Source organism: Amblyomma americanum, chromosome 2 (genome assembly GCF_052857255.1).
Source record: "Amblyomma americanum isolate KBUSLIRL-KWMA chromosome 2, ASM5285725v1, whole genome shotgun sequence".
Classification (NCBI taxonomy): domain Eukaryota; kingdom Metazoa; phylum Arthropoda; class Arachnida; order Ixodida; family Ixodidae; genus Amblyomma; species Amblyomma americanum.
The window spans coordinates 17,072,914-17,100,651 of record NC_135498.1 but is presented as its reverse complement, the minus strand read 5'-3'; the positions used below and the strand labels follow the sequence as shown (position 1 = coordinate 17,100,651).

Here is a 27,738-nt window from a genome sequence, read left to right as displayed (position 1 = left end):
CGACGCGGAAGGGAGAAGAGTGGTGTTCAGCCCTACATATAAGCCACACTCTCCCCCACCTCCTCCTCCTCCTCCTTTCACTGAGGAGAGGGAGAGCACTGTCCGACCCCAGCGACCGAGCCACCGGGAGAAAGTTTATATGCAGTCGTACGCGCTGACGCGGTGCTTAACGTCGACGCCGCGGATTCCGGAATAGACGCTTTGGCGTCGGGCTTCTGTTTTTATCCACCGAGCCGCTGTTGACGTTGCTACCTGTGGAGGGAAGGGAAGGCAGGAAGCAGAGGGCTGCAGCCGTCGCCAGGTGAGTGGAGGGCGAGAATGTTCACGGGTGTCGAGCGCTTTCGTTCTTCCGCTGCAATAACGAATCAGTGAGACATTAATTTACGTTGTCCATTTGCCCTAAATGACAATGCTTCCTTGTATGGACCTATAACGCTGTCGAGCCAAAGAAAGCGCGCTTGCAAATTTTATGTATAGGGAAAAAACAGATAGTTTTTTATCTTTCAAGGTGATTTTTTAGAGCTGTATTTTGCTTGTGCCTTTACTTTATTATTTGAGGGTTGTGTAAAAGTTGACGTGCAATTCGTCGGCACTGGCCTCAACACGCATTGCAAGCGACAGCAATGTGCAACGCTCAAACCGTTATACTGCTTAGCGGTAACTTCTTACAGAGGCCGCTTTTTTTTTTTTGGCGGGACCACTTGCCAGCACTTGTCGATGCATACAGGCACACAGTGTACTACAAACTGGTAGCTGCTGCAAAATCACGTGTGCCAGGTGAAGCTAACCACCATTATTGCCAAAAGGCATGTCGTTATTTACACGTTAAGCCATGCATTGCACTTACGGTGGGAGGAAATAAGGAAATGGATAATGAAGACATAACAATAAATAAAACAATAAGGAAATGGATAATGAAGACATAACAATAAATAAAACAGGCCGCCTAAGTGAAGCGCTCAGTACTCATGTCAACCACCGAGCGTTGCTGAACGCGCAGAGAAAAAATGCTGGGCGCTTCTTGTAGATCTCTTTCATGGAGATCCTGTCGTTGCAGTGTAGTGCGGTATTGAACCCACGACCTCACTCCGACATTAGAGTGCCGTATCCTCTGAGCAAACGCGGATGGGTGCGATGCGAGCAATTATGACTTGTTTTTCAGTTTCATATCAAGATGAAAAAAATAAAACGAGCAATTTATCGCATGATGGGAGGGTCGTTTCGCATTCTCTGGCCTTCACTTTTTCCGCGCCAAAAACAAAAAAAAAACTGTAATAGAGAAAAAGAAAGATAGAAAAGTTGTACAGCCGAGAAAGATTCGCGCGTGAATTTGAGTAAGCGCTGGTCACAAGACTAGATAATACGACAGCCGACAAACGAGCCTCGGGTGTGTGCGTCATTCTCAGCCAACGCGGTCAACTTCCCCGCCCGGTTATTATGGCAGGCCGGTTGCTCGCTCTTTCCTTGATCTGAGACAACCGCGGCTTGGGCGGGTATCGTGACAGAACAGCAAACGACATCCGCCAGAACACCACGCGAGAAGAAAATGGACCAGGGACAGAAACAGCATGCCAGAAAAAAAGAGAGTATACAGAAAACGGAACAGCGAAATAACATCACGGGCGACAAAACAGAACAGCACAATAAGAACAATGAGACAAAAGGGAATGCCCAAGAAACATCACTAAAAGAAATTGGCAGTAGCTTAACTTGGCTAAACCTGGAACTCACCGAAAAGCAAGCGCGCTTGCTAAGTCTCAGGCTCGTCCATGGCAGCTCCGCTACACGCTCGCGACAGCCGTTCTGTATATACTCACACGACCACGTGGCTATGACGTGGTGTCACATGGTCTTACGACACCCCCATCGGATGTCATCACGTGGCTGCACATCAGCCCATCGGATGTTCTTAAGGTCAAAGGTCTACCAAAAGGTCACCCAATGTTAAAGGTCACCCAAGGTCGAAGGTCAAAGGTGAACTAAAGGTCATGGATCAAGATCAGGGGCCAAGGGTTCGACGCCATAACTGTACCACATATGGTCATACACGGCTAACGTCGTTGGGCTAAAGGTCGTTCAAGGTCATTCTCTAGCCTACGCGAAGACTGATTTACCTAGCGTAGTGAAGCTTTTCGCTTCAAAAATGGCGCAGAAAGAAAAAAGAACGGTGATAGGCAAGCACAGTGAAAATCTGAACACTGGTGTGGAACAAGCGGGTATTAAAAAGGGACCGCGAAAGGAATTGAAAGATAACGAGTAGCTCTGGAGAGAAAGGAACAAAAAACGAAAAGATCGGCGCTCGGAAACCAGCACACACCCATAAGAGTTTATTGATTGCATGCAACGCGCTTTCGACGACCTCATTTGTTTTCCTATCAAATGTTGCAAGCTGTTTGCACTGACAGCTGCGTGCGTGAGCGCCGTATTTTCCGAAAAAAAATCGCGGCTCCTTCCTCTGTTTTCGTGAACAGGCGAATTTTTTTCGTGGTATGAACGTAAACTACGCCAGCTGACCCCGCGGTTTGAGCTGCGCTTTCTCCATTGAGTTTCCAGGGAGTTCCAAGCCTCATAGTTGACTTATCACATTAAATTGTCCCCAGCAGCTGATATTAGAATGCCAGTGATGGAAAGAAACGGTTCTTTATTTTTTTTAGGGGCGGGGGGGGGGGGGGGAGCAGGAATTAGGTGCCGTTCACCACTTTGACCCAAATGACAGCATTGAGCCATATCCTGCCATCCATCACTTTGGGTGTTCTGATTAACCGGCCACCGGTGAGATGTTCGTTATTCGCACGTTTGCAATGTGTGTCGGCAGTTTCATTCGAACTACTAACACGTAACCACCGCCGACCAACAAAGAGCAATATCGCCGCGGCAGTTCCCCCACAAATATAAGGGACAAACTTCCTGTCGCTCTACTCTGCGCAATTTTGTTGCAGTTCTGTCTCATCAATCTGCTATTCAATCGCCATCTTTTTTCGTGCGTTTTTTTCTTCCTATGTCATGGTTTTGCTGTTTTTATGTTTTGTCGTTTTCAGTTTCGATGTATCCCGGCGAGATTAGGAGCACGGTGCAGGAGGCGCGTTTAGCTGTACGATGGACTGGCAGTGCACGGAAGACAGAGAGTAACACATGGCTCATGTCATTAAATGTCTCTAAAACTGTCCTCATGCGGATCCACCATCGTCGCAAGTACGTTGTGCCTGATTTTTACATTAATAAGATAATATAATTGGTTTTTGAGGAAAGGAAATGGCGCAGTATCTGTCTCATATATCTTTGGACACCTGAACCGCGCCGTAAGGAAAGGGATAAAGGAGGGAGTGAAAGAAGGAAGGAACGAATAGGTCCGTAGTGGAGGGCTCCGGAATAATTTCGACCACCTGGGGATCTTTAACGTGCACTGACATCGCACAGCACACGGGCGCCTTAGCGTTTTTCCTCCATAAAAATGCAGCCGCCGCGGTCTGGTTCGAACCCGGGAACTCCGGATCAGTAGTCGAGCGCCCTAACCACTGAGCCACCGCGGCGGGGCGATTAATAAGATCCAAACTGCAAAAACTGAATCATTTAATTATCTCGGTGTGCATATTCCGCGTGACCTAACTTGGATATGTCATGTTAACCACAAAATAAATTCTGCTAACCGTGCTCTTGGTTATATATGCCGTGACTTTTGCCTCGTTCCCCCCCCCCCCCCCCACCCCCCCCCCCCCCCCTATTAAACAATTTGCTTTCCAGACGTTTGTGCGACGCAAGCTGGAGTATGCGAATGCTATTTTTGGCCCACACCACAGTAACCTTATTAACACCCTCGATTCGGTTCAGAACCGTGCAACTCGATTCATTTTGTCCAATTATACCTACAATTGCAGCATCTCAGCACTATAAGCTCAAAAAAACTTACCCTTTTTGTCCTCACGCCGTAGGATAGCGGTGTCTTAGCCTTTTTCAAATCTTTTTTATCATTCTTTGCTTTCTGATAACCACTACATTAAAAAAGACCATCATATCACCCGCTCCAGCCACCGTAATGGGGTGTATCCCCCACAAGCCCATACCACAACTTTTGAGCAGTCATTCTTCCTGCGCACAGCACGAGAGTGGAATTGCCTGCCCAGCGAAGTTGCCACCATCATCGACCCATTCAAGCGGCTCATCGATAACAATTCATCATCATTTCTATTGAATTTTTTGCCTTGTAACACCTACTTCCTCATGTAATGTCTCAACATGAGAGCCTTGAGGAGTCAAATAAACAACGAACAACGAAAGAGGTTCCTGAATAATTTGCGGCCACTGTGAGACATTGACCTGCGTAACCCAGATGCACTCTGCTCCAGGCTGAGAATACCTATATGGTAGCTTTTAGCTTCCACTACGCAATTTGATATACTTTCTGTAGACAAGGCAGCAATGACTGGTGGTCTGCACGATGGCGGTGGGTCCGCAAAATGATGGCTTGAAGGCGTATTTTCTAAGAATTTTTTTCCTACTTTTTCTTTCGCATGCTTGCCATTGGCCAACCCCGCCTTGGCGTCGACGAATGACAATGTTAGTTTGGCTGTCAGCCGTGACGTCACAGGCCGAAGCTGCCAATGATAAAAGGGCACAGGAATGGACCGGGTGAATGGTCGTTGTAAATGTAAGATATGGATCCTCGAGTGAAGATGTTTGGGTAACACACACACACGTACACACGCACGCGCGCACACACGCGCGCGCGCACACACACACACACACACACACACACACACACAACACACACACACACACACACACACACACACACACACACACACACACACACACACACACACACACACACACCACACACACACACACACACACACACACACACACACACACACACACACACACACACACACACGCGCACGCACGCACGCACGCACGCACGCACGCACGCACGCACACACACACACACACACACACACACACACACACACACACACACACACACACACACACACACACACACACACACACACACACACACATACACACACACACACACACACACACACACACACACTCTCTCTCTCTCTCTGAGAGGAAGATGCTGAATGACCGGAGTTGATTATTGGGTTCTATCCGCCATGTTTACACTGTGTGTACGAGAGACGCCGAAGTGTACAGAGGGCTGCGGTTTAACTTCGCCCACCTGTGTTTCCTTAACATGCATCGGAATCTTAGCACGCAAGGCCGCCGCAGCCGGTGGTTATGCGAAGCGTTTAGACAGGAACACATACACAGACACACACGCACAGCAACTTAATTACGCTGGCATACACAAAACGCGCGTGCACAGACGCTCGCACACAGACACACGCGCTCGACCGCGCGCTTAAACCAGTCGACAATCGCTGTGCGCGAGTGCGTAGTGTACACCACCCTTGACTCACTCAACTGAACGGCCAGCGTCAGCACACGCTGTATGAGTCGAGTGCGCCGATAAGAAGCATCGAAAGTCGCGCCCAGTTCCGATTGTTTGACGGCTCTTGCAGATAAACAGTGGCTCTCGCGCGATCTGGCACGCCAGGCCGCTTGCCTCGACCCGTCTCGGGAGCGCGCCATCACCTCCGCACCGCGGCGGCTCCTCACTATGGCACTGTTCCTCAAGGGAAGCCTGGCGCTCGCCTGTCTCGCTGCCCTGCCGCTGTCATGCGCTGCAGAATGCCGAATCCCAGGCTACAAAATCGGAGGTCCTGTCGACCCGGATGCGTGCAGGAACGTTGTGAGTACACGACTCAAAACTCATCCGATGTTCTATAGGATGGGGATTTACCTGGACGTTACATGGACGTTCAATGGAGCATGGACGTTACACATGAGCCGCTGCGGTGGCTCAGCGGTTTTGGCGCTCGACTGCTGACCCGAAATTCTAGAGGCATGTGTGCAGTGCGATGTCAGTGCACGTTGAAGGACCCCAGGTGGTCGAAATTTCCGGAGCCCTTCACTACGCCGTCCCTCATAGCCTAGTTGCTTTGGGACGTTAAACCCCTATAAACCATAAACCATTACACATGAGAAATAGAACAAAAGCTTAACTTTGTATCCTGCCCGTCATAAATTCAGGAATCAATGAATACCCATTTACCTACTCAGTGCGCTTAATATAGCCCCGTTAAGAACGCTTGAGCACAGACTGAACATATTTACCCGAACTTGAACGCGGTCTTTATATATACAACACAGCACTTGTAAAAAAACTTGATCAAATAGCAGCCAAATGTTTCAGCAAAGTTCAAGTTCAACCCCTATGACAGGCGGGAAATTTCGGGCAGCATGACCCCCCCCCGAAAAAAAAATATTTATATCTTGCAAATGCTCTACACACAGGGGCAATATACTATAAAGGGCATCAGGAGCAGAGATATAAGAACAAAAACTGAATTAAATGCAAATCAGATAATGTAACAAGCGGTAAACAAGAAACTGTCCTTGAGAAAGATGCAATATAGTTTTGTCGAAGGATATACTCGCCTTGATTGTAAGAAAAGAGCCCAAATGCTATCGAAGAATGTAAACAAGGTTTAATTATGCTATTTTTATCGATACACAGTTGTATGTTGCAGAAAGCGAATTAGAAGAAATCAGAGGCGGCTTACCGGGAGCAATACCAAGGTTTCTCCATATATCTTGCATGTGGAATGGTCCCTCGAAAACCTTGGATATGCTGAGGAGTCCCATAAAGCTATATTTAATTTACTGAAGACTACAGCGCAGTAGCAACACGGACAAGGCAATAATAGGACGCAAACACAGAGGCTGACTTAAATATGCGCAACAAACCAGCCAGCTATTCGATAATAAGCAACTATATTTAATATTTTCAATAACATAACAGCCACGCTATGAAAAGTGAACACAGCCCGAACTGGCGATATCGCTGTTTTGGGTGTCAAGTGAAATCGAAGGAGGCATAACAAGAGTGCTAAGTAAAAGGTACCGTGGTAAATCAGCTGCCTTTAAGGTCTCAGTATACCGAGAAGGCACCAGCGTGCGTACCTCTCTTCTCTGCCTGTTTCCACCTGGAACCTTCTTTCCCATTACTGCTTGGGGTCGCCCTCAATAAGAGTCAAACATTGTTGGCAGATATAAAAAGAAGAAGCGCGGATCTTCGTCTGTACTTTGCGGATCGATTATAACCAGTTTGAAAAATGAATCTCTCTTCATTCGGTGGGTAACAATCATTTGTGCAATTGGATTCGATGCGGCCGTGTGTTGCACACGCGCTGAGGTTTTGACCCTTTTCCTAATGGAAAAAAAAAACGCGGCTATCCCTACAAAGCGCCATGTGTGCACAATGGGCCAATCAAAGGCGCGAAAGAGTCGGAAACTTACCCTTGCAAAAATTTCTTTATAGAGTCTATAGACTGCCCATAGACTTTTGTCTATTAAGTCTGTAGACCTTATTTAGATAAATCCTATAGTTTAGTCTATAGGCAATAAACATTCTATAGACAATCTATAGATTTATGGCCATACACTTTTAGTAGACTTTTGTTCATAGACAGTCTATAGACTATGTATAGACAAAAAGGAATATCTATAGGAAGGCGATAGAGTCTGTAAGAAGCCTATAGACAGTCTATAGACTATTTTTATACGGGTAGTGATGTAAAAGTGGGCAGCAAGTCAACAACATCGAAGACTTTAGCTACTTAGCTGCTCATCATTGTGTGTGAGCTTGCTTTGTTGAGAAGTTCTCTCTTATATGATACAGGTAAGCGTTATTGCTAGCCGGAACTTCTATTTTTGCGCGGATAGGCCATGTTATCCTGCAGGTCAAATTAAACCAAGGTTATGATTCAGTATAATGCGAAGAAAGTGACTGCGTTTTAGCTCGAATATCCTCAGAGGTTCATGCAGCTGCAGATAAGCTACGTTCTAAACAAGTACCAGATGCGAATATGCTCATTCATTAGCACGGTTCTTTTCTTTTTGCCGAAAACACCATGGCTCGCGGTCGAGTTAGGGCTGAGTATCGCGTCAACGAACTCGGATTACTACTATTACTAAGAAATAAAGAACAAACACGCGCTTTCTTTTCCCATGTGAAGAGTCCACACGTATACTTTCGCTTTCAGCTCCACAACGTTCATTTGCATTGCTGATTCTTTGCCCGCTAAGCCCGGCCCTATTATAACAAGCTCCCCATCTTATTCGCTAAGGGCCGTAGGGCAGCGCAGCTGAAACGCCACGTGCCTACTTGAATCGCTGTTTTTCATCCGCTTAGGTCCATTAACTGGCTCAAGGCCAACTGATAAAGCGAGGACGTGGACTATGGCCACTGCGAAATAACGCAGGCAAACAATCGAATCCGGAACATGACGACCGCTACGAGAGATATGTTAACCAGCACACAGGTCACGTTAAATAAGCTGCATTTAACGAAACTTAAGGCGAAGAATGAGACTATTAGTACGGGTTCATTCTTGAACAAAGTCAAAGGTATTCATTCCGCAACTTAATTAGAGACAATGCATTCTTCACAAATTGGACCGGCTGAGGTAGCTCGGCAAGCCTGTTAAAGGGGCTCTCAAGCGGCTCTCAATAAAGGTGCGGTTAGCCTGGCTTGTTAAAAGACGCCGCTTTGAAAATATCCTCCAGCAAGAATTATTTGATTGCGTTTGTTAGAAGCAGAGTTATCTGCGGCCAAAATTTGAGTTTCAACGCCTTCTCGCCTTTCCCCGGCCCTGCTCGGATGCCTGCACCTAACGGCCCAACAAGTCCTGGTTCAGCGAGCTCGAGTGGCGGTCCAGACCAATGGGGTTTCTCAATAAAGGACTCCACCGGGTATTGTAAGGGGAACGGCCCACTAGAGGCTGCTTTCCTGTCAACCTCTCTGTAAATATTATTAAATGCTTTTCACCACCACCACCCCCAGCCGCACCTATACGGCCCTATCGCAGGGCTGCCGACACGAGCGGGAATTCCCCGGGGGCGCAGCTTCCTGACCCACTGGAGCCAAGCGGCTGACTGGTCGTGCCCATAACAGCTGCATGATGGCTGACAGAATCTAACCAACAGCCTTCTTTTAACCGACATACTCAGAAACGTGAGGCGGGGGATGGTACGAGCATGAAAAAGACTCCGGAAAGGAGCTTTTGCGCGCTACTGTGGGTTCTCCGCTGCGTGTAGAAGTGCACAATTTGACTCAGGTGCTCACGACGAAACAATGCAGTGGTTGAGCGGGCTTTTGTGCACTCCTCAGAATGTGTTTCATGGCCCCTTTAAGTCTACAAGTTCGCTTCTATGTGATTATTTCAAGCTTCAATTGACAGAATACGAAAAAAATTATATTTAGAGTAAAGAGTGCTTGAAACCGTGAAGTAGGTGACCACGAAAGAGAGACGGCTTTCTTTCGAGGGAGTATTTTTCTCGTGGATATTCTCTTGCGGCAATTCTTTCGCTGAGAGCAATTAGCGGTTGATAAATTTGGGGAAATCCAACGAAACTGCTCAAATTGTGTGGAACAGTTTGTTTTATCGGTTTTGCAACGAGCAGCCTTTAGGATACTGCCAAAGCATTGTTATGCCTGTTTTTAACCTTCTTTGTTTATCGCCAGCAGCACGCGGCTTTATCATTCTGTTTGATACGAGAGGCTGATTATCGGTCATGAGTTCGCAAAGCGCGACTACTTCGCTCGGGAAGGATCGTGGTCACGCACGGCTGCTTCCACAATATTCCGGACTGTTTTGACGGCGTACAGTTAGTTCTGTTAGCCGCCACGGAGGCTCAGTGGATGCGGTATTCGGCTGCTGAGTAGAAGGTCGCGGGATTGAATCCCGCGCCTGCACTGGCGGCATTTTAATCTAGGCGAACTAAAACATCCCCCTTTTGCTGTGCGATTTCAGTACATGCTAAAGAATGTCAGATGGTCGAAATCAGTTCACTACGGCGTGCTGCATAGCCCGGTGCATCTTCTGTACGTTAAACCACAAGTAGCATAACGTGCATCTAAGGAATGTTCTATGGAAAATTGTTAGTCGCGTTTAAATAGAGTGCGGCTGAGAGCGACTGTCATTCAGACCCGGGCGATTCTCCAGGGCTAACACCACCTCCGCCCTGCTCCTATCTTGCAAACGCGATAGTTCGCCCAAGTAAACAGCTATAGTTTCGCATTCTACGCAAGGTGACAGAAGGATGACTGATAACGTTGAAGCTATTCGGGCTGCTGCGTTCTTGACACTTTCTCTAATCTGCTTTGATGACAGACAGAGATCATCAGGGACAAGGGCTACCCGGTGGACGAGCACACGGTGGTGACCAGTGATGGCGTCATCCTCAACATACAGCGCATCCCTAGCGGTCGCACGAGTCATGGCAAGGGTCGCCGCAAGGGCCCGAAGCCGGTGGTCTTCCTGCAACACGGCCTCCTCAGCTCCTCCGCCGACTGGGTGATAAACTTCCCCAACGAGAGCATCGGTACGCTTTAAGCTTGCTAAACCTGCCACGTATGACTAGGTAGTCATGCTGAGCTCGATGTCCGGGGTTCGATCCCGGATGCTATTGCTGCATTATCGCGGAAGCGAGATGAAGAGCGTTTTGTGCACTGAGATTTCGGTGCGGCTTAAATAACTGCAGATGGTCGAAGTAGACTCGGGAGGTCTCCACCTTGGAGTTTTGCTGTTGCAAAATAAATTTCTAGCTTACTAGTGCATTATCGTTTCACTCGTGAAGCGAGGACGGGCCCTAGGTTACGGCGTTCGGCAGGTTAATTCAGGCAAGGGCACCGTCGCTTTAAATGCATTTCTTGGGCTTCAGCAGTAGCCGTGTTAATCTCTTACCGACAGCACCGAATGGGCATAGTTTAACCATGTAACGGAAAGATTTTCGTTATCCTGCCATAGAGATGTTTATTTTTTGTTTCAAAAGTGTGGCTAGTCTTGTCTACTGCGACAGTTCATTATTGCATGAATTGCGGATAACAGTACAGGTGACAGCTGTGATGTTCCCTCAACTTTTAAAGGCGCTGACATTATAACAGTGCCTATCTAATCAGAGACAAATGTCCATAACGCTGTCGACACTGGTTGTTGTTTTATGTGGCAACTGTAAACACTGTGGCGAAACTGACTCTTCAGACGCATCAATGCCCGACCACACGCCACATACCCTGAAGTGTCGCTGTGTCGGCGGAATCACTTCTGAGTTCTCGCTCTAAGCAGTATTTCTCGACTCGAGCAAAACTCTAGAGTACTTAAAAAGAAGTTGAAAAATTCACTTCCTTGCATTTAAATTCACATTCGTAGTCACCGCCACAGTGGCGATCAAAACGCAACCAAAATGCCGCAGAACTAGCTGTCTATATGCAGCGTTAAGAAATATATATGACAGGTATCACAGCTACAAGTCGAGCTCACCACCGGCTTGCTGTGCGATTTTTTTTTATATTTGACGAGCAGAGATCGCCACGGGCTCTGTTGGCTCAACTCACCGTGACGAGTAGGATTCAATGCGAAAAGTGAAACGAAAACGGCTAAGGGTAAAGGCGTCACAACTTCCTTCCTGAGAACTAAGGTATGAGCCAACAGTAGCCAAAGCGAGCGGCACTGAGCGGAGCGATCACTATCAGCGAAACGCAAAGCCTTCGCTCCATGGAGATCAAGGGTGTTGCGATTTGCCTCGCTGGACGGAACTGCGATTACCTTGGCGATTGGACAGGCAGTAAGGACCTCCCGATGCTATCAGCGTGCAAAAAAAAAAGGCGGAAGTTCACGGAATACCTATTAGGCAGGGTAGCAGTTTTTGGTTGTGTTTTGCTTGTTACTTCAAAGCACCACATAATTAAGTCAACCATATGCATGAAAGTATCAAGATACGCAGACAATCCGCACCGTGCTTTTGAAGCGTATCTTGTCTGGCTTGTTGGTACGCTGTGGAAAAACTGTAGCGTAACAGATGGCGAAAGAGAGAGTGACAGACAAGAACAGAAAAGGGCTATGATGGATTCGTTATGTACAGCTGGCTCGTTAAAAAGACGATGATTAAAATCACCTTCTGTGATAGTTAAAATCCATGAATCCTTTGACTCCAGTGAGCCGGAGTCGCCCTTAACAAAGCTTGAGAAATCAGCAACAAATCTAAAAATTTCGATTATGTCCTATAAGCGTCTGACAACAACCGTGTCAAGGTTAGTAGCTAAAGAGAGGGGACTTAAATCGGGGATGTGCACAACCCGATGCATAGCCCTTCCCTCTGAAGGTAGGGTTTCCCATTCCAGTTTCTGAACGTTGACTGAAAATAAAAGCTTAACAGGTCATGCTGTTCGTGTCTGCCTCTGTCCTTGGTCTTCTGTTGCTCTACGGATTTTCCCATTGGTTTTCAAGAATTGGCGCGATCATTCCCTTTTCTTTCAGCGTACATCTTGGCTGATGCCGGCTACGACGTCTGGCTGGGAAACGTCCGCGGCAACACCTACGCAAGCCACATCAAGTACACTAGGAAGGACAAACAGTATTGGGACTTCAGGTGCTTGTTTCATTCCAAATTTTTTCTCATGCATGTGAGCTCATTATCTCACATGTAAAATATATGCTTTCCGTAGTTTTGTCCGAATGACTGACTGCAATGCTGCTCGAGGATTCTGCTTAAAGTATGGGTAACTTAAACGAACGCCAAAGCCTGCGCCCCCTGCACTGAGGCTCGAGGCCAACTCAGAGTATAATCGATTCTTCACGCCTTGCATTCCTGAACAGCTTACGAATGTGTTCAGCTCATTCAAATGCTGCTAGATTACCACGGAATAACTTCGCCAAAGCCGCGTCCAACGAGAAAAGTTTGAACTCAAGAATCCGAGAAGTGTGGAAGCTGGTCGGGCTTCCCAGTGGGGTGCTGTCGCAGTGAAAATTTGACTTTCAGATTGCGCCGCCATAGCCAGCTTCAATCGCGAGATAAGAAGGCGCCAGCTCAAGTAAATTGAAACACAGCGCTTCCCAATCAAGGTTGCTCGCCTCCCCCTCGCGTAGCTTATATCCGCTTGGAAATCTCCTAACTCCTGCTTTCGTGCATCGATCGGCAGCTTTGACCAGATGATCGCGTACGACCTGCCGGCGATGCTCGACTATGTGCTCAAGATGACGCAACAGGACAAGCTGTTCTACGTGGGCCACTCGCAAGGAACACTGGTGCTCTTCGCGCTGCTCTCGGAAAGACCGGAGTACAACGACAAGGCGAGTACGCTATGGGCGAGATTCGTTACTTGCGAGAGCCTACCATTTAAAGCGGCGAAGCCTGCGCATCGTAGGATATATGCAGCCACATGGCGATATCCAATGGTGTTCATCATCATCATCGTCAGCCTGACTACACCCACTGCAGGGCAAAGGCCTCTCCAATTAACCCTGTCCTTTGCCAGCTACGCCCACCGCATGCCCGCAAACTTCTTAATGTCATCCGCTCACCTAACTTTCTGCCGCCCCCTGCTACGCTTGCCTTCTCTTGGTGTCCACTCTGTTACCCTTAAGGACCAGCGGTTATCTTTACTTCACATTACATGCCCTGCCCAAGCCCATCTCTTCCTCTTGATTTCGACTAGCATGTCATTAACCCGCGTTTGTTCCCTCACCCCTCTGCCCTCTTCCGGTATCTTAACGTTACACCTATCATTTTTCTTTCCATGGCTCGCTGCGTTGCCTTTAACTTGAGCTGAACACTTTTCGTTAGCCTCCACGTTTCTGCTCCGTGGGTGAGTACCGGTAAGATACAGCTGTTGTACACTTTTCTGTTGAGGGACATTGGTAAACTGCCATTCATGATCTGAGAAAACCTGCCATATGCGCTCCACCCCATTGTATTCTTCTAGTCAGCATAGATGGTGTTGTAATATATCAAAAAATCAAGCCAACGCTTTTCACGCTTCCGGCATTGCAACGTTTGATCACACACAAGAATGGTAGAAATAAGAAACGTGCATTTGTTGTCCTTGAGTGCGGGCGTTCTCAATTTATCGCCCAGGTGTATAAGCACAATATGTCATATTTGTCCGCCTGAGTTCTTCTAGTAAGGCCCCATTGCTGGCCGTACACTAGCTGTTTAGGGGCTCTGCATCACTTAATGGATGTGAAAAAAAAGAAACGACTAAATTCTCTAAGCCATTACCTTAAGTGGTGCGAGCGGTTTCTGGTTCAGAACAAACGGACGACAGGTGATGAAGACGGCTAAATCCAACGCACAGCACGAGAGAGTATACTTGTTAGAACACGCACCGTGGAAGGCAGCTGTGGAATATTGTAAGATACTATTATAAACATATTGAGAGGAAAGGTTTAATCTTCCGAGACGTCGCAAAAACACGATATTAAAGTCTGTCCCGAACGCGCACTGAGTAGATAAGACTACCATAAAAAAAAAAAAAACTAATGGTTTGTGCTTCTGTGAATGAAAAGGAGAAAACTACAAGCCTCCCGAGGAAGGTTCTGGGGATATATTTGTTGTTGTGGTGTCGTCATATTATGATATGCGAAAAACTGTGCTCATATCCAACTCCGCATCAAAAAAAATTCGGCTGTCCACGATTTCTTAGTACGAAGCAAGCCGTGTGTTTTCATTACCGCTGGTTCGAATCCCACTCGAGATTATAGAGCAAAGCTCTCTGCGGGAGGCACTCCACAATGGAGTCACCCGAAGCGCCGCCAAACCTTTACTGCGGGAAGTGTTGCTGAGTTCACACGTGAGCACGGGCGATACACGTGAGCACGGGCGAACCAAAACAACGAAGCTGGCGCGAAGTGTGTCGGCTGGCGCAGCCATTTCTCGAATGCCATGGTAGGCGCACAGTTGCCGCAGCAGCAGCGGTGACTCTCCTTCTTTACCGCGCTCTACAGTAAGACTGCGACCTCCGGCGCAGGGAAGGTTCCGTCGTGCGCGCTGCCAAATGCCACGCTGATCGGCGTAAGGCTCAGACCGAGCGTCGGCGTCATGTACTACGAGCTGTTGCAGCGCATGGATATCGAGAACAGCAGCGGGAGGCTTTGTTGGAGGCTTTAGTCACGCCCTGAATGTCGAACGCGGCTAAAGCTCCTGGTATGCGAGTCGGCAAGAGTGTGCACGTGGTGAATAATAATAATAATAATAATAATAATAATAATAATAATAATAATAATAATAATAATAATAATAATAATAATAATAATAATAATAATAATAATAATAATAATAATAATAATAATAATAATAATAATAATTGGTTTTTGGGGAAGTAAATGGCGCAGTATCTGTCTCATATATCGTTGGACACCTGAACCGCGCCGTATGGGAAGGGATAAGGGAGGGAGTGAAAGAAGAAAGGAAGATAGAGGTGCCGTAGTGGAGGGCTCCGGAATAATTTCGACCACCTGGGGATCTTTAACGTGCACTGACATCGCACAGCACACGGGCGCCTTCGGTGCACAATTGAGGAGAGCGCGAACCGTGAACATGAACGTGAGGTGCGCGCAAATCCTTTCGATCACACGTGCTCGGTGGGCGAGAGATTGTGGCTCCAGCAAGATTTGGTGACCCCCGCAACCATACATCTCGAACGTTTGTATCGCGATTTTCTAACAGTGGATCTGAACGCGTTTTAACGGTACGGTGCCGCGCCTGCCTGCGTTCAACCGTTACACAAATCCGCGGATCCTGAAAAAACTGAAAATTGGTTTTTGGGAAAGGAAATGGCGCAGTATCTGTCTCATATATCGTTGGACACTTGAACCGCGCCGCAAGATAAGGGATAAAGGAGGGAGTGAAAGAAGGAAGGAAGAGAGAGGTACCGCAGTGGAGGGCTCCGGAATAATTGACACCACCTGGGGACCTTTAACGTGCACTGACATCGCACAGCAGACGGGCGCCTTAGCGTATTGCCTCCATAAAAACGCAGCCGCCGTGGTCGGATTCGAACCCGGGAACTCCGGATCAGTAGCCGAGCGCCCTAACCACTGAGCCACCGCGGTGGGTAACTCTAACGGTAAACCTGAACGTGTTCCAACGGTAAGGTTCCGCACCTGCCTGCGTTCAACCGTTACACAAATCCGCCGATCCTGACGAATTTTTAGACGTTCAGCAGCGTCATCATCTCAACAGTATCTAGTCCACTTTCCCTGGCACATTACGCAGCAGAGCGTAACCGATGCGCATTTTTTTTTCTCCTGGGTACCAGTGGGTATGGAAACTTTCGGAATATTTCGTATAAGTGCGCCCTCGTGCCCAGCTTCGGGTTCGGCGTTGTTTCCGAAACATGTTCGCCTTAATTTGCCAAAAATGGCAGCGAAATGTATTTCATGCTTGCAACTTTTTTATTTTGTAAAATCAAATCGCGCCATTACTCTGCTTGAGTTTTGTTGACGCGTACCTACATTTGTGACCCAGCGATGCATCCTCGTTCTGGAAGGCCTCAATCGATGGCAAGCAATCTCAGAAAAGCTTACTCTTAAATCACGCAGTGCAATTCTCGACTCGTTCCCGTTCAGCTTATTTTGCAGTTTCTGACTACGAGCGGAATCTTCAGAAAAGCAAGAACAGCAATTGATCACGAAGTCGTCAAGTCTACGAAGCGACGTCAGAAATTATGGTGGCAACGCGGTGCCATGCGGTGCAGATCGCGACGTCGTCATCACAGAGTGGACACGTTAGCTATAAAGTGAAAAAGCCTGCAGCAAATTTATTTTCTTTTTCTAGAGTTCTGCTCACATTTATTTTTATCACTTCACTTTTTGGCTCTACCGCGACAACACGCAATGACGACCTGTTGCAAAAGGAATAGATATATCATCGCCATTACTATCCCCATCATTACAATTTCATCGCGAATAAAGTATTTGTCTGCAACTGCACCTAACCTCCTGTATATACTTTGCTGTGCTCAAGGAGCATCAGGTGATGAACATTCTTTTGGTACCGCGAAAAGTTTGAAATCGAAAATTAATGTTTGGTTTCATCCTGTTGGGAAGCTAAGTTCACTAACCTGACACCATCACCGATTACTGTCCGTACCGATTTCCCCTCTCCAGCTTGCTTTTCGTTTTCTTCTGGCTCATATTATACGATCCTTTCTTTGATCTTCATATGAAGAAAAACAACCTAACGAAAGAATCAAGTTAGCTTCCCTCTGCCGGCCCTTTGTCCGCACTGGACTCGAAAGGGTGAAACTTTGTTCGTGGCCGCCGATTTGAACAGCAACAGTCATCGCACACTGCGCTTACTATTGAGAGAAGAAAAGCTCGTCCGTAAAATATGATGGATGTCGCCTCGCCGTCGAAGGGCTTTTAAGTCTTCTTTGATAGTTATCGATCATCTTCGTTGCTACGCGACAGCTAACTCGTTTTATGTGACTGTCGTTGGGATCGATGTAGCTCCGGCTGGGCGTCTCGCGATGGCCGACTTTGCTTCGCTGAAGTGACCGGTCGAAGTTTTTCTCTTTCTTTATTCTTTTCTTCATTTCTTTCTTTGCTTGTTTCTTTCTTTTTTCTTTTCCTCCCTCTCTATCTTTTTATTTCTTTCTGTCTTCGATAGCCTACATGTGCCTGAAAATCCATCTGATCCCTTTGGTGCGGCTCCAGCGAGAGAAATTTGCAAATAATTGCATGAAAAGGCCTCTTGGTTCCGAATACCCAAGGAGACACTTAAGCAGCCAGATCGAGAGTATTGCGTAAAGCAGGGCAAAGAACCGCCGCCGCTAAGTCTGAGACGTTGAAGCTGAGTTTCCAAAGTTACGCCGGCGTGACTAATGATGTCGGCTTATGCGCGGACTTCGTACTTACCGCAGCGGCTTTCATCTCCCTTCCATCATTTCAGGGTGCTTTGGTACTTTGAGCTTGCTTTTCGGCAAGGGAGTGCTTGCAGCTTTCCACAGCTGTGACCTCAAGACTGGCGAAAGAGTTTTTTTTTATTCCTGTTAAGCAGTGACTGCTTAATTTATTTAAGAGTGCTTTAATTTGTCTTTACTGGTTTTCAAAGAACAGTCAGCTAATATATTGAAGAGTACACGGCAGCATCACCAGCAGTGCTGAAAACTGCTCCGTACGTGGGCGTCTTTCTCCCAACAGCCCTCAGTAAGCGACCAGCGCAATTGCTAGGCGTGGTTGTTTACAACTCCGGTATGAACACGTATTTTTCTTCGACTACCAAGATAGCAATAAGCTCTGTTTCACTTTCTGTTTAGCCTTGTGGTTGGGGCACAGTAAGGGGACTCCTTTTTGGCATCATTCGTAGGTTTGCAAGAATTTATATGTGTACGTATCAATTTATGTTCACATTTCGATGCCTAGCTGAGGAAGGTTACAAGTTACGGTATTTGTTCTGCTCGCCATTTGCACGCGTGCAGCGACTTCAAGGGAAAACTTTGTCGTAGGATCAACTTTGAGCAGCAGCTTGCTTTGTACAAGCTGCAGTGCCTAAGAAGCGCATAGGCTTAAGAAAAATGTCATGCACGGTTTCGGGTATGAAACTAACCCCATATGGTCTGTGAAGGCTTTCTTAAATATTTTTTAGTGCATTGTTTCATCGCTTCGTCAGCGCTTCAGCTTCGTCAGAGCGTATCGATATCTTATAGCAGAAGCACTAACTTGGCAGAAATGCCGGCGTTGTCTGTGTGAACCCTCGGTGAGTGAACACACCCCCTTCCAGAATCACGAAACTCCAGCCAACTTCTCACCCCGCCCCTTAAGCGTAAGGGCTGCCCAACCACGCACTGTCACCCTTTCTTCACCCAGAAAAGTTGTGTCGCCTGTGTCAAAACCTTGGCTAAGAATAAAAAGCATTCATTAAACTAAAGCCGTTAAAGTAATAATGGAGGCAAAACTCAACTGCTATAGCAGCTTTTTCGTACCGAGTTTCATGATTCCCTCTGATTTTTTTTTCTCTCTGTCTATTCCAGATCCAGCTCTTTTCCGCGCTGGGGCCAGTGACAACTGTGACGTACATGACGTCACCAGTGCGGCTGCTGGCTCCGTTCGCGAAGGATGCAAACGTGGGTGCCTCCTGCATACATTTGTCTTGCAGTTCTCAGTTTTATTTAAAGTGAATCTCTTTGGCGTTGTAACGGCGCAGAGCACTTAGCAACCCCTTGATTCTACCCCATGAGAAATATGCAATGTTAAATTGAAGCGGGGACATCGGGAAATTTAATTCAAGCAATTACTTGCAGCGCACAAGGTGTTTCTTCACTTTCATGTGAAAATTTGTCATTTATAAGCATTCCTACCTTTTGCGAGAAACGTTCAAGTCCTGATAAGAGCAGCAGCAACCGCGGTCTGCAGGAGAACTTTGGCCAACGTGTCGCGTCTCCCCTGTATGCAGCTGCTGTTCAGGCTGTTCGGTGTGTACGACTTTTTGCCGAACAACTGGTTCATGAAGCTCCTGGCCGACACCATGTGCAAGTACCACGTGGTCCGGGAGCTGTGCGAGGACGCCATTTTCTTGATCACCGGCACTGACATGCACGAGTTCAACGTGGTAAGGTTAACAATGCAGACCCTTTCCACCGGGCTGATTCCATAGTCTTTATCAGTTATAAAGTAGTGACGCCAGCATGCAAATATTAGCCAACCAAGACAATTAGAAGTTTGTTGCGAGACTTGGGTGTCAGGTGCACTTGTAGTGTGATTGCAGTCTCTCAATGACGGAGGTTTAAGCGAACCGTCTGCTTCGCAATGAATTGGCGCAATGCATAGGTAGTTTGCATTGCCTCCGCCTCCGATACTGAAGCCGGCGAGTAACAGTGCTAGTTTAACTTTCAGTCATGGCGTCAAAAATCGCAACTACCAGTAGTAGAAGGTAAAAAAAGTATTCATGAAAAGAATCACTGTAAACACCGCCCCAGCCAGCAATTTAAACTCAGGATCTCTTCGCTCGGGGTATGAAAAAGCGGCACCCCGATATGACTGATGTTGTCTTCTGTAGCGCGTCACGTATTCTTCGCACAACGAAGTGTTAAATATATAGCTAAGTCGATGTTGTCATAGACGCATCAAGATCGGGGACATTCACACAGACAATCTCGCCGGATTCCTAACCGCATTTTATGTAAGTTCCTCGATCGTTATTGAAGAATTGTCAACATCACTGCGCAGTTATAAGCGTCGCCCTATGCAACCTCAGAAGACCATGCGATGTTTATTAGGATCAGCTCGTTGGTGAGTTGCCGTTTACACAAGATGTGAAGGAAGGCTTTTTTTCTTCAAGTTTTTATTCACGGGTGATAGTAATGCGTTTGTTCGTCTGTCAATTTATTTGTTAAGATGACTTACGCTTTGCAGACACGCCTGCCGGTAATCATTAGCCATACTCCGGCCGGGACATCAGTCAAGAACATGGTTCATTTCGCTCAGGTAACGTATACGCAAACAGGTCGGTGTTGTCACGCCGATCTGATCTTCTTAGCTTCTTTTAGGAAATTTTAACATACGAGCAATGTTTTTATGTGATAGTTTAGTTCTACTTATAATAAGGAACAATACGCTAGATATCCCTGCAAAAGGTATCGAAGAATTGTTTGTTGGGGAAAGGACACATCTCGCAGGACACCTGAACCGCGCCGTAATGGAAGGGATATAGGAGGGAGTGAAAGAAGAAAGGAAGAAAGAGGTGCCGTAGTGGAGGGCTCCGGAATAATTTAGACCACCAGGGGATCTTTAACGTGCACTGACATCGCACAGCACACGGGCGCCTTAGCGTTTCGCCTCCATCGAAACGCGGCCGCCGCGGTCGGGCTCGAACCCGGATACTCCGGATAAATAGCCGAGCGCCCTAACAAAAACTGCTGCCTTCATCAAAAGTCTTTTGAGTTCTCTGCATTTCCGGGATATGCTGCATGTACAGTAGAGTGTGGGTGTAGTGGAGTAACTTGTGTTTTGAAGCCTTACTGCTGAAGCTGTAACTGCCCCTTTCAGCGCTGCGCGTAGATCTTGGTACTAATATTTCAACATCAGTTTTGACATATTTATGCCATTTTGCTTATCTGGTAGCCGTTCAGAAAGACAAGCCTCACAAGCGCCCCGCGTTAACATCTATCCTTTTGGCGTGTTGCGTCGCAGTTTTATTCCGCGATACTTGCCAGCGACCATTTGCGAGAGAACTCTCAGAGAACTTACTAGTGCGAGAAAAAATTTGTAAACAAATTTACTGCAAACCGTCGCGTTCCATGTACGTAATTGTAGAAAAATGAGAATGGCGCAGGACTCCACAATATGTTCCTTAATACGTTTGTGACAGCGTCACGGACATGATATTTTTAATTTATTATGAAAATTTCGATGTATGATGTTTTGCTGACTCGGGGCACTGCATAATGCTTTTCTTTGTCCTTTTTGTCATCAAACAGCTTGTTAGGGAAAAGAAGTTCCAGAAGTTTGACTACGGATCCCGAAGGAACCTCATCGTTTACGGACAGGTTTGTGTCAATAGAAGTCACATGATCTTTAGGAAAGAGAGCATTTCCTGGTCCACGGTTTTAGATTGACTCCCATGTTAAACACAGACTGTGCTTAGCAAGGCTACAACCTAAACCAATGATATCATACGGTTCATGTAATGGTGTGAGAACTGCTTGTTTTAGTGTTTATTATGAAGGCGTTTCTTAATAGAATGCTGTTACAAGCATCAAACAAGAAACAGCTGCAGGTGCACAAGTGTGCAGTCATTTCCACGCACAGCTTCTTTTTGTATGGTAATGATATATCGAAGATGCCCTTAAATATTCACAGAGGTGGACTAAGGCGAACAACGATTCGGGCTGGCCGGTAGCTCATTCTCTAAGGAATAGTGCTAACTTTTACACAACCAAGGACGAACAATAGACGATCAACAGGAACAAGCGTATGCGTCTTATTTATCGTGTATTTTTTTTATAGAGAACTGTATAACTGTAAAGTGAGAATCGTATAACATATGATCACTTTTCGTTGAAACACGTTATAAATGCAGTAATTTTGACTTCCTTCAATATTTTTGCATCGAAATTCATCCCGATTTTGGTAAGCTTCTCTCGAGTGAGCTGCCGGATGCTGCCCGCATGTCGTGTAAAAATATGGTCGCGTCCTGCCTGGTAGTGTTACGCACATGCTACACTTAATCGTGGAAGTTTCAACGCGTTACTGCGTACTCTTAACGCTGTCTAGCCCGTGCCGATGATAGTTTCTTTGACCAGTGCTAGTTTAGTTGGACATAAGTGTTACGTAGGCAAGTTAGCTGCCTCGCTACAAATTTGCGGAAAGAGACAGACAGACGTGGACAGCGAGGAGACAAGGCGAGCTCTGGTTACAAACTAGTTTTGGTACTGGCAAACGTTTAGGGGAATCCCCCAAGGTGGAGTAGATTTGTAATAAGGGAGTAATTATTCATTGGCATCCACCCAAGCGCGGCCATATGGCTACAAAGGAAAGCTGTATACATCTTTATCAGAAACTTCGCAGTTAAAAAAAAATTCGTCCTGGTCCGGGGTTCGAACCCGGGACCCCCGCTTCACCGGAGCAGTCGCTCTACCAACTGAGCTAGCCGGGACGGCAAGCTTATGGTAGGGCGAGAGCAAATTGATCAATAACTAGAAGTGGAAACAGTGTTGGTCGAATGTTGGTCCCAAGAATGTTGGTCAATGTTGGTCACAGTGTTGGTCACAAGAACAACGCAAATATTTTGAGTACAGCGAAAATGCAGAGAGGACGAGCGATAACACAGACAAAACACTTCAGACTTTTTTCAGCTTCGCCGCACCTAAACACTGTAAATCTGGGTTTCTCGTACAACATTATGCTGCTAGATGGATGAGTGTCAGCAGGGAGTGAGGTATCATTATCAGGAAGTAGGAGTGCGCAAAAAAGGAGCAAATCTGTCCCTATGAGAATGCAGCGTGAAGAATAACGAAGAAGTAGCAATCTTGTTAACGTCCAACACCATGTTTGCGTTTCCAGAGAACTCCCCCGGAGTACAACGTGTCACGCGTGGCTGCCCCCGTGGGCCTCTTCTGGAGCCTGAACGATTGGTTCGCGGACCCCACGGACGTCAGTTCCCTCAGCAAACAACTGCCGAACCTTGTGCTCAACTACCAGGTAACCGGAGTACTGTGTCTTAGCTCAAGATTCTCTCGTTCATCACATGCAGTACAAAAATTTGTGCAAGTCCGGCGGCACGGTCGGGTGCGTTTCACTACACCGCCCGTTTTCTTGTGCGAAGAACGCCTAATGCGAGCCAGGTTTAACAGGACCTTCTGCGACAGCTGTTCGCGGTGATTATTTCTTTATTCGTTTACTTTACTCACTCTAGAATATTCGATGACGACAGTCGTAACGCGATTAATAGGACAGCGACATTATTTGGCTCTCTTTGTTGGTCGCAATCCTTCATGTTACGCCACCAACACCGACGCCGCAGAATCGGAAAAATTTCCCCTACAGCTATCGCTACAAAGTAGGAACGTGAGCAGGATGGCAAGTGCCTATGTAATAAGAAATGCTCGAGCCTTGAGGAGAAGGAATGATTTGTATCCGCGTGTTTATTATGCTTCATTGCGCGCACTTAACTTAATGTTGGTGGCTTCACTACTATAATATCTCGCAAGCAAGCAACCAAGGAGAAACTGCGGCACTGTGCCAGAATACTTCTTTCGCTTTTCATCCACTGCATGTTAAAGAAATGCAAAAGCTATAGCTACTACACGAAGATGACTGGCCGGCAAGGAATGACTGAGCACAAATTGCAGGAGCAGAAACCTCAATTTTTTTGCATGAGTGTTATTTGTTTTGCGGGGGGGACGGGGGGGACGGTGCACAAGACCTTAGCATACATCAGCCACGACGCAGAATTCACCTACGCCAGACGAATAATTTATAACTGAATTTTTTAGCGTGAGAGCACTAATCCAGAGGTTCTGAGACGAGCAAAATCGTCTAGAATTTGTCTGCCAGTCCGAGAACAATCTGAGTCGCACAAGGCCCACCGCTGGGAGCGCCTGTCATCTCAAGGCAGTGGCGCATCGCTTGACCGCGACACCAGTGCTCCAGGAGTGGTATGAGGACTCCCACGGATCTATGAATGTAGAGTTGAGAATGACCAATTCTGCGTATATCGATACGCCGTGCTTTTGCACTGTATACACGAATGTTGTAAACATTCCCTCTCATTTTTTTTCTTGAACCATTTCGCTTTCGGTTTCAACCATAGAGTTTCTTACTCTTAACTAGAGGGAAAGCTGGCGGCGCTGCATCTGAACCTCCATGGGCGTGCAAAGCATCATGGGGCGATGAGCTGCTTGGTGCGGGACAGTAAGTTTTTTTCAGGAACACAGAGTGGTGTTACTGTGATGTCCCATTTCGTATCCTCGGGGCTCTCCGCGCGCAGACGACTTCGGTGTAAAAGTAGTGTGCAAAAGCTATAGTAGCGAAAACTCAACAGCGCACGACGCCAATAAAAGGTTTTTGTTTTCCGAAATGCTGTGGAAAAAACTTTTAAAATGAAGCGACAAAATTTTTTTCTTTCAAAAACATATTTCTTTTTAAAAGTGTGCTTTGTTAAGCACGAAATATTGGCTTTTGTGGTTTGCAATGCTTGGTCAATAGGAGAGCAAGCCATCGCTTATTTTGAGCAAACTTTGCGTTTACATGCTTTTCTGCTCGTTTGTTAAAATTTATAGACAGGATATTGAATGGTAGGACATTCTTTATTATCGATCAACGTTTGTTTTTCATTATTTTTTTGGCGAAAAGTTGTGGTTCTGCGGTCGGTAGCTCTCCGCCTCATGATGCTTAGAGCGCCCATGGTGGTACAGGTGGTCTCGAGGAAGCTCCGCGCAAACTCCCATAGGCGGGGCGCCAGCTTTCCCTCTGGTTAATAGTAAGAAACTCTATGGTTTCAACAGAGGGACGATGGCTGCGACGTAAGAGGCGATTTGAGGCCACAGTCAGTGATGCAGAAACTCCAACAAAATCTCTGTTTGTCTTTTCTTTTTCTTTGTGATTTCTACACTTAGGCACGCTTTCGTAAGGTTTGGTGGGAATTAAAACGAAGAAAGCAGCGGCCATACTTAAGTTGTTCATGCCTCACGTGACCTGAAATCGTCTGTTACGTCACAGCCATCGTTCGGCTTTTGAAACCGAAACAGCATGAGAGAGGACATTCAATTATAAATTATTTAACACTTGTTTGCGCAATTCATGTGTATGTCCATGCACTGCTGTGCGCATATCGTTCAAAAGGAAGCACACTCAACTGAATTCGGTGTCAAGGTATCCAACCCTACAGGGAAATATGACCACATTCTGGATGTGTCCACAAAGGGATCGCGTCCAAATCAGCATGACTTAAAGCGGGCGCTTTCGCTCTCTCCAGAAAGGGCAAACGTCACCAGCGCCATCTTGGAACGATTTAATTGAGTGGAAGCTCGCACCGATTTTAACGCGATCGCATTAAGGAACTCGTGTCGCAGAAAATCCGGCGTCGCTGTCGGCGTTGTTGACCGTAAGCGAAAAATCCACGAAAAATCCCGAGGTGCAACCTAGGAGGCAGGAGGGCCACCTAGGTCACTTAACCTTTTGACGTCATCACAACCTGTCCAACGGATCGTGAGTAAACTGCGCACCGTGGCAGGTGACAGTTAAATTAATGATTGGTCGCTAGAGGCTTATCGGCAAGAGCAACCTGTCTCTCCCAAGCCCCGCCGGTGGCAGCTCCTGCCATCGCAGGGCAGTGGCGCATCGCTTAACCGATGCACCATTTGCGCCAGGAGTGGTACGATGACTTCTAGGGACCAATGAATGTTAAGTAGACAATGACCAATTCTGCGTATATGGACATTAACCCACTAAAGTTATCGCGTCATAACTTTAAGGCGAAGCTTAAGTGTGCCTTCCAATTTTTAAATCAATTACATACGTTTGTTAGGGCTTTCCAATGTGTCATATAAATTGTAAGTGCGCAGCAATCATTTCTGTAATATTCTATTTTGAACTGCAATCAATAAGGGTGTGGGAAGTGCAGTTTACCAGCTGCTCTCAAGAGAAAAGCATACAACAGCTGTGTCTTGCCGGTATTCAAATGCGGAGCAGAAACTTGGAGGCCAGCGAAAAGGCTTGAACTTAAGTTGAAGACAACGCAACGAGTTATGCATAGGAAATTGACTACTGCAATATTAAGAGACAGGAAAAAAGCAGAATAGGTCAGGGAACAAACGCGAGTTAATGAATGACATCCGGGTCAAAATCAAAAGGAACAAATGCGCATGACCGGGGCATGCAATGAGAAGGCAAGACAACCAAGTGTCCCTTAGTGCAACGTAGTGTATTGGATTCCAGGAGAGGACGAGCGTAGCAGGGGGCGGCAAAGGGTCAGGCGAGCGGATGAGGTTATGCAGAAAGTTTGCGGCGATAAGGTGGCCGCTACCGGCACGGGACCGGGTTTATGGGAAGGGTATGGGGGAGGCCTTTATCCAGCACTAGAGGTAGTTAGGCAGATAGTTATAATGATGATTAAGTGCAACTTCAGCCGAGACGACTTAACAAGAAAGGTGAGTCGTCCAATGGCACGTAACTTTTCGGAGCTCGAACCGATCGGTACGCACCGAAGTGGGCATGGCCACTCTGCGGACACTTGCAAAACACCACTCCTGATGTTATCTCGACAATAAATAATAATTACCGCCAACATAATACGCATAAAACCGCAAAGAGCGGTATCTCGCAAGTTTTTGAATAGATTTATGAGCCTCTCTTTTGGAAGAGTGGAAAGTTTCTTGCTTAGGAAAAGTAATTGCACCTCCCCACCCTTCCCCCACACTCTCCATTAACTTAAGCCGCCCTTCTCTATGAATGAAGCTTCTTCCTGCTTTAACCCCACAGCCGATGCGATGGTTCCTCACTGTCTGGCTTCGTGCATCACGCAGGTGCCGGACCCGCTATTCACACACGTCGATTTCACGTTCGGCATACACGCCAAGGACATCGTGTACAACACTGTGATGAAGCTCATGGCCAGCCGCAAGATGAAGATGAACAGAAGGCACTAGTCTGCGTTGGGTCTCGATTTCTGTAAAATAAATCATTTGCTCGCTCTCCCCATTCCGAGTTGTGGCGCACTTCCTGCTTTTCAAATGTGGATCAGTACTTCATGGCTTATTGAACGGGCTCGTTCTTGAGCCATTTCTTTTACTGCCTGACAAGAAAAAAAAACACCAGAGAAAGAGCGTGGAAAGTTTATTTTCTACGCTGGCGCTAAGTCGAACGGTGTCCAAGTGGCCAGCTACCGTAAAAGGAGCAACACACACCCCACCTCGATACCCTTTTCTTCTTTTCACAGCATTCTCCAGGAAACGAGTTAACCTGTTCACAACCTGACCAACACGGTGTCTTCACACGTGTACGACCACAACGCCACTTGTTTCGTGCGTCATAATTCAGATATCATACTGACTCAAAGCGAGATCAGCCAGTAATCTGCTGCCAAAGATCACGCGGCTTATATATTTCAACGTGAAGGAAACCCACCTTAAATGAGCGTGCTGGAGAAAGTTGATGGTTACGGCAAATCAGAAAACGGCTTTCGTCTCCGTGAGTTGCACTTGCTGCACGAGTCATTTCGACGCCTGAAGGACTAACGGAAAGGATCAGTTTTCGTTTAGTGCGCTGTTCCTTGAAACAAAGCCCCAGCTTTCTTTTGCGAACAATCGGGTGCACCGCCCGTTACCGTCGAGGCCTGGCTTAATAAACTGTGTCCACTATCTTGAACGCAATGGTCGTACAGCATAAGTGC

The 27,738-nt window shown here is 46.8% G+C and overlaps 1 protein-coding gene and 1 non-coding gene across 2 annotated transcripts; one reads left to right on the top strand and one right to left on the bottom strand.

The window, feature by feature from the left end:
• The first annotated feature begins 121 nt into the window (after window positions 1-121).
• LOC144120688 (gastric triacylglycerol lipase-like) lies at window positions 122-27,047 on the top strand. Its single transcript, XM_077653327.1, has 11 exons — window positions 122-301; window positions 5,526-5,755; window positions 10,242-10,452; window positions 12,387-12,498; window positions 13,049-13,199; window positions 18,881-18,973; window positions 19,303-19,458; window positions 20,262-20,333; window positions 21,326-21,394; window positions 22,911-23,048; window positions 26,873-27,047. The coding sequence occupies exons 2-11, from the start codon at window positions 5,624-5,626 to the stop codon at window positions 26,993-26,995; spliced, it is 1,257 nt and encodes a 418-aa protein (XP_077509453.1). The 5' UTR covers window positions 122-301; window positions 5,526-5,623; the 3' UTR covers window positions 26,996-27,047.
• On the bottom strand, window positions 22,430-22,503 carry TRNAT-GGU (transfer RNA threonine (anticodon GGU)). The gene has a single exon. It is a non-coding gene; the product is annotated as a tRNA-Thr (tRNA).
• Window positions 27,048-27,738: the final 691 nt, after the last annotated feature.